The sequence below is a fragment of the Morone saxatilis genome, unplaced genomic scaffold (genome assembly GCF_004916995.1).
Source record: "Morone saxatilis isolate NCDOM2014 unplaced genomic scaffold, NCSU_SB_2.0 Contig21, whole genome shotgun sequence".
In the NCBI taxonomy this organism is placed as follows: Eukaryota; Metazoa; Chordata; class Actinopteri; family Moronidae; genus Morone; species Morone saxatilis.
In genome coordinates this window covers 10,256,086-10,259,386 of record NW_023339774.1, presented here as the reverse complement: position 1 = coordinate 10,259,386, position 3,301 = coordinate 10,256,086, and the positions used below count along the sequence as shown (strand labels likewise).

At 37.3% G+C, this 3,301-nt stretch overlaps 1 protein-coding gene across 1 annotated transcript in view; it reads left to right on the top strand.

The window, feature by feature from the left end:
* Positions 1-1,731: 1,731 nt before the first annotated feature.
* urm1 (ubiquitin related modifier 1) overlaps positions 1,732-3,301 on the top strand; it is a gene marked incomplete at its 5' end in the record, with an annotated part of 8,108 nt that continues 6,538 nt past the window's right edge. The window contains 1 exon segment of the mRNA XM_035667936.1: positions 1,732-1,802. Within this exon segment, the coding sequence (XP_035523829.1) occupies positions 1,732-1,802 (71 nt within the window).

Below are 3,301 nucleotides of genomic sequence, written 5' to 3'. Positions count from 1 at the left end.
AGGGAGAGAGAGAGAGGGAGAGAAAGAAAGAAAGAAAGAAAGACAGGGGGAGAGAGAGAGAGAGGGAGAGGGGGAGAGAGAGAGAGAGAGAGAGAGAGAGAACTGAACCAAACTAAAATGAGTATGACTGTTTTAACATCTCATTCTGCCCACGCTGCATTGTGCAGCCTGTCAAACATTAAACACTGTGAGATTATCTCACTCTTGACAGCAGCCAATATCCAGTCTCTAGTTTTGATTTGGTGTGATCCCTGAACAATAAAAACACTTAATATGACTGAAATAGACCGTGGGTGCCATATTTCCCTATAATTTCATAGAAAGGAACTGATATGTTACAGTCATTGATTTCAAAGATTTTAAATTTGTCTACAGGCAAGCATCAGTTTAACAAGTTGGTAGAAAAAAAACTCCCAATCATAAATTAATATTTTCTTAGCTTTAATGTATCAGTTTTTCCTGTCATTAAGACAAACTGCTCAATAATTCACGACTAAGATAAATTACTATTTCAGAACTTTGTCTTCATTTGACCAATATTTACTGTCTCTTCATAGTTGCAACCCATACAGCCTAATGGACAGGTGTGCTAAACATCACCATAAACTTATTGTGTCTTGTGAAAGAAATAAAAAACCATGCACACTGTCTCTTAACAGTGAACAACAGTTCTGTCTTCAGACATTTATCAGGTAAAATGAATACAAACAAGGAGCACCAGTAACAGAACATACAATTATTACACAATTACCTTCAGTTTTTTCTAGGAAACCTCCCCTGAAAGTTACAGACCTTCAGAATAAAGCATTACTTAAATGTCTGGAAAATCAATGGATCAATTCTTTCAGGGAATTAAATATCTGACAAGTACTTAATCGTACTGCAAAATTCTATAAAAATACAATATTGTCATAAAGCTGCCACGCTCAGTGATTTGTAAATTTGTCCACAATTGCTTCATGCAAGCAGAGATAGAAAAAAGGAATAACTGTAATGTAATGTCAAGAATGACAGTTGACAAATATAAAAACATTTACATTATATACAGATAAGTGACAATATAAAGGAAAAACAAACTTCCTAGTGTCTGGAATCACCTCCATTCTCCTATAGGTGTTCACATCATTTTCATTCTACAAACCATTCAGTGACCCTCCCCGTCCTGTATGAAAGCATCTGCATTTGTCATGTCCATTCACTCATTTATTCAGTTTTATTTGTCACCTGTCTTAATGGTTTCTTTCAAGACCCCTAGTTTTCCTTTTTCCCTTTGAGTAACGGAAACCAGGGATAAATAGGTTTTCTATATTTAATCCTGCAACCTGTTTTGGTCACTTAAATTTATGTGCGTTGTTTATCTGTAAAAGGTGTTTCTACCTTGATGGTGGAAACATAAGAATTTATCTACTTCTGACTTCTTTTTCTGTTATCTTAATGCTCCTCATGAGCGTTAATGGAAGTATTAAACAGCAGTATTTTTATTTACTAAAACTTTTACGTACTCTCAACTCTTCTAGACTTCATGTCATGTTAACAGGTAGAAGTTATTCCCGTATTAACAGTTATTCCTGTGTTGACAGTTATTCCTGTTTTAACAGTTATTCCTGTGTTGTGTGGAAAAACACCACAGTGTGCTTTTGTTTTTATAAAATTTGAAGTGTTGTTAGATGGCTGGTGATGGAAAGCCACAAAATCACTCTCCATTGATCTATCTGACTCTCTTTTGTCTAGTGGTGGAGCGGAGCTGCTTTTTAATGGTGTAAAGGAACATCATGTGACCCTTCCAAGCCAATCGGACCCCTGTGAGTATCACCTGTCTGTGCATGTGCATAACTGGTGTGTTTACAGACTGTGGTTACAAAATGTCAAATAGCAGCAGCTCAGGAAACCCAAGTATGAGAAATGTTCCTAATGAGTGTTTAGAATTGTCACTTAAAGGTCCTGCCCAGTGTTTATGCAGCCATTAGTCCGTTTACTGCAGATTATCATCTCGCCTGCCAAATGACAACTTTTTACTGCGACTTAAAAGTACAACTAGATGACGAGGTTCAGTGTGATGGATTACATATCAAGTTTGAAGCCCCGTCATATTGACGGTCACAATGTAGTGAAGTGAACGGAAACCAATCGCTTCCTTCCTGGCAGGTAGGATAAATGCTTTCAAAAATATAATATAGATTTAATTTAGAAACCAAATCATATTGTCGATCACTTTTTTAAAAACTTTATTAATTACGCCCCACAAACTATGTTTGTAACACTTGTTTATTTTCATCCCAAATTTGTCAGAACATTTTAAAATCTTTTAAAAATATCCTTGCATTGTATCTACTGATACAACACAACAGTGTTATAACAGGATGTTATAACTTCAGATTGACCTTAATTGATATTCCATGGATATCAGACATTTGAGTTCCATGTTTTGGTGGCACTATGCTAGTATCATACAACAGGAAAATCTGGCAACTAGAGTGGTCAGTATTTAATATGATTCAAGTGCTATTATATTTACCCATCACCAGCATTTAAAACAAATAAATATAAGCCTTATAATAGCTTTCCCTTTGCATTTGACACTGTTATAACACACAATGACTTTCTCCCACCAGCCATTATCCTCCCATCACGTTTCTTCTCTTCCTGTTCCTCCTTCCTTCCATCACCCTTTCTATCTGTGTTGCTTCCTGTTCTGCTTCCATCTGATCCTTTCTGCCTCTCTCACTTCAAACGTTGTCCACTTGTAATGCCGAGACGTCAGTTGGGATAGTAAAGGAAGTAAAGGGGGTAAAAGGGATGTTTTTCTTCTGTGGTTTGCAAAAGAGCGAGTCATTTTTTGTGTCTGAGGTCATTTTGGCTGACTTGGCGGGCATGTTCTCATTTCTGAATTCATAAAAACTTTTCCACCTCAGGATCCAAATTGATTAGATTTTATTTTGCTGAGGGATTCAGGTTCCTTCCTATGGGTCACTAAATTCAGCATGAAAGAGTCAAGGGAAAACCTGCCTGCAGCCCGATTTTACTCCCCGAACTCACCTCAGGACCCGGGCCATTGAGAAACTAAGGAGAGGAAAATTGAAGGCTGTAAATGGCAGTTGCCTAGAAGTTAAAATGTCTTGTGATTTTGTGTGTTTGTGTGTATGTGGGACAGAGAGAGAACAAATGAAAGAAATATGTGTCTTTGGTATTTGACGAAACAAAGGGTGTGCATCCATGGCGCTGATGTTACCACGACAACAAAAAGACAAAAGTTGACCAGAACAGGGAATGTCAGGCAGATATGACCTTGCTGCACCAGTCG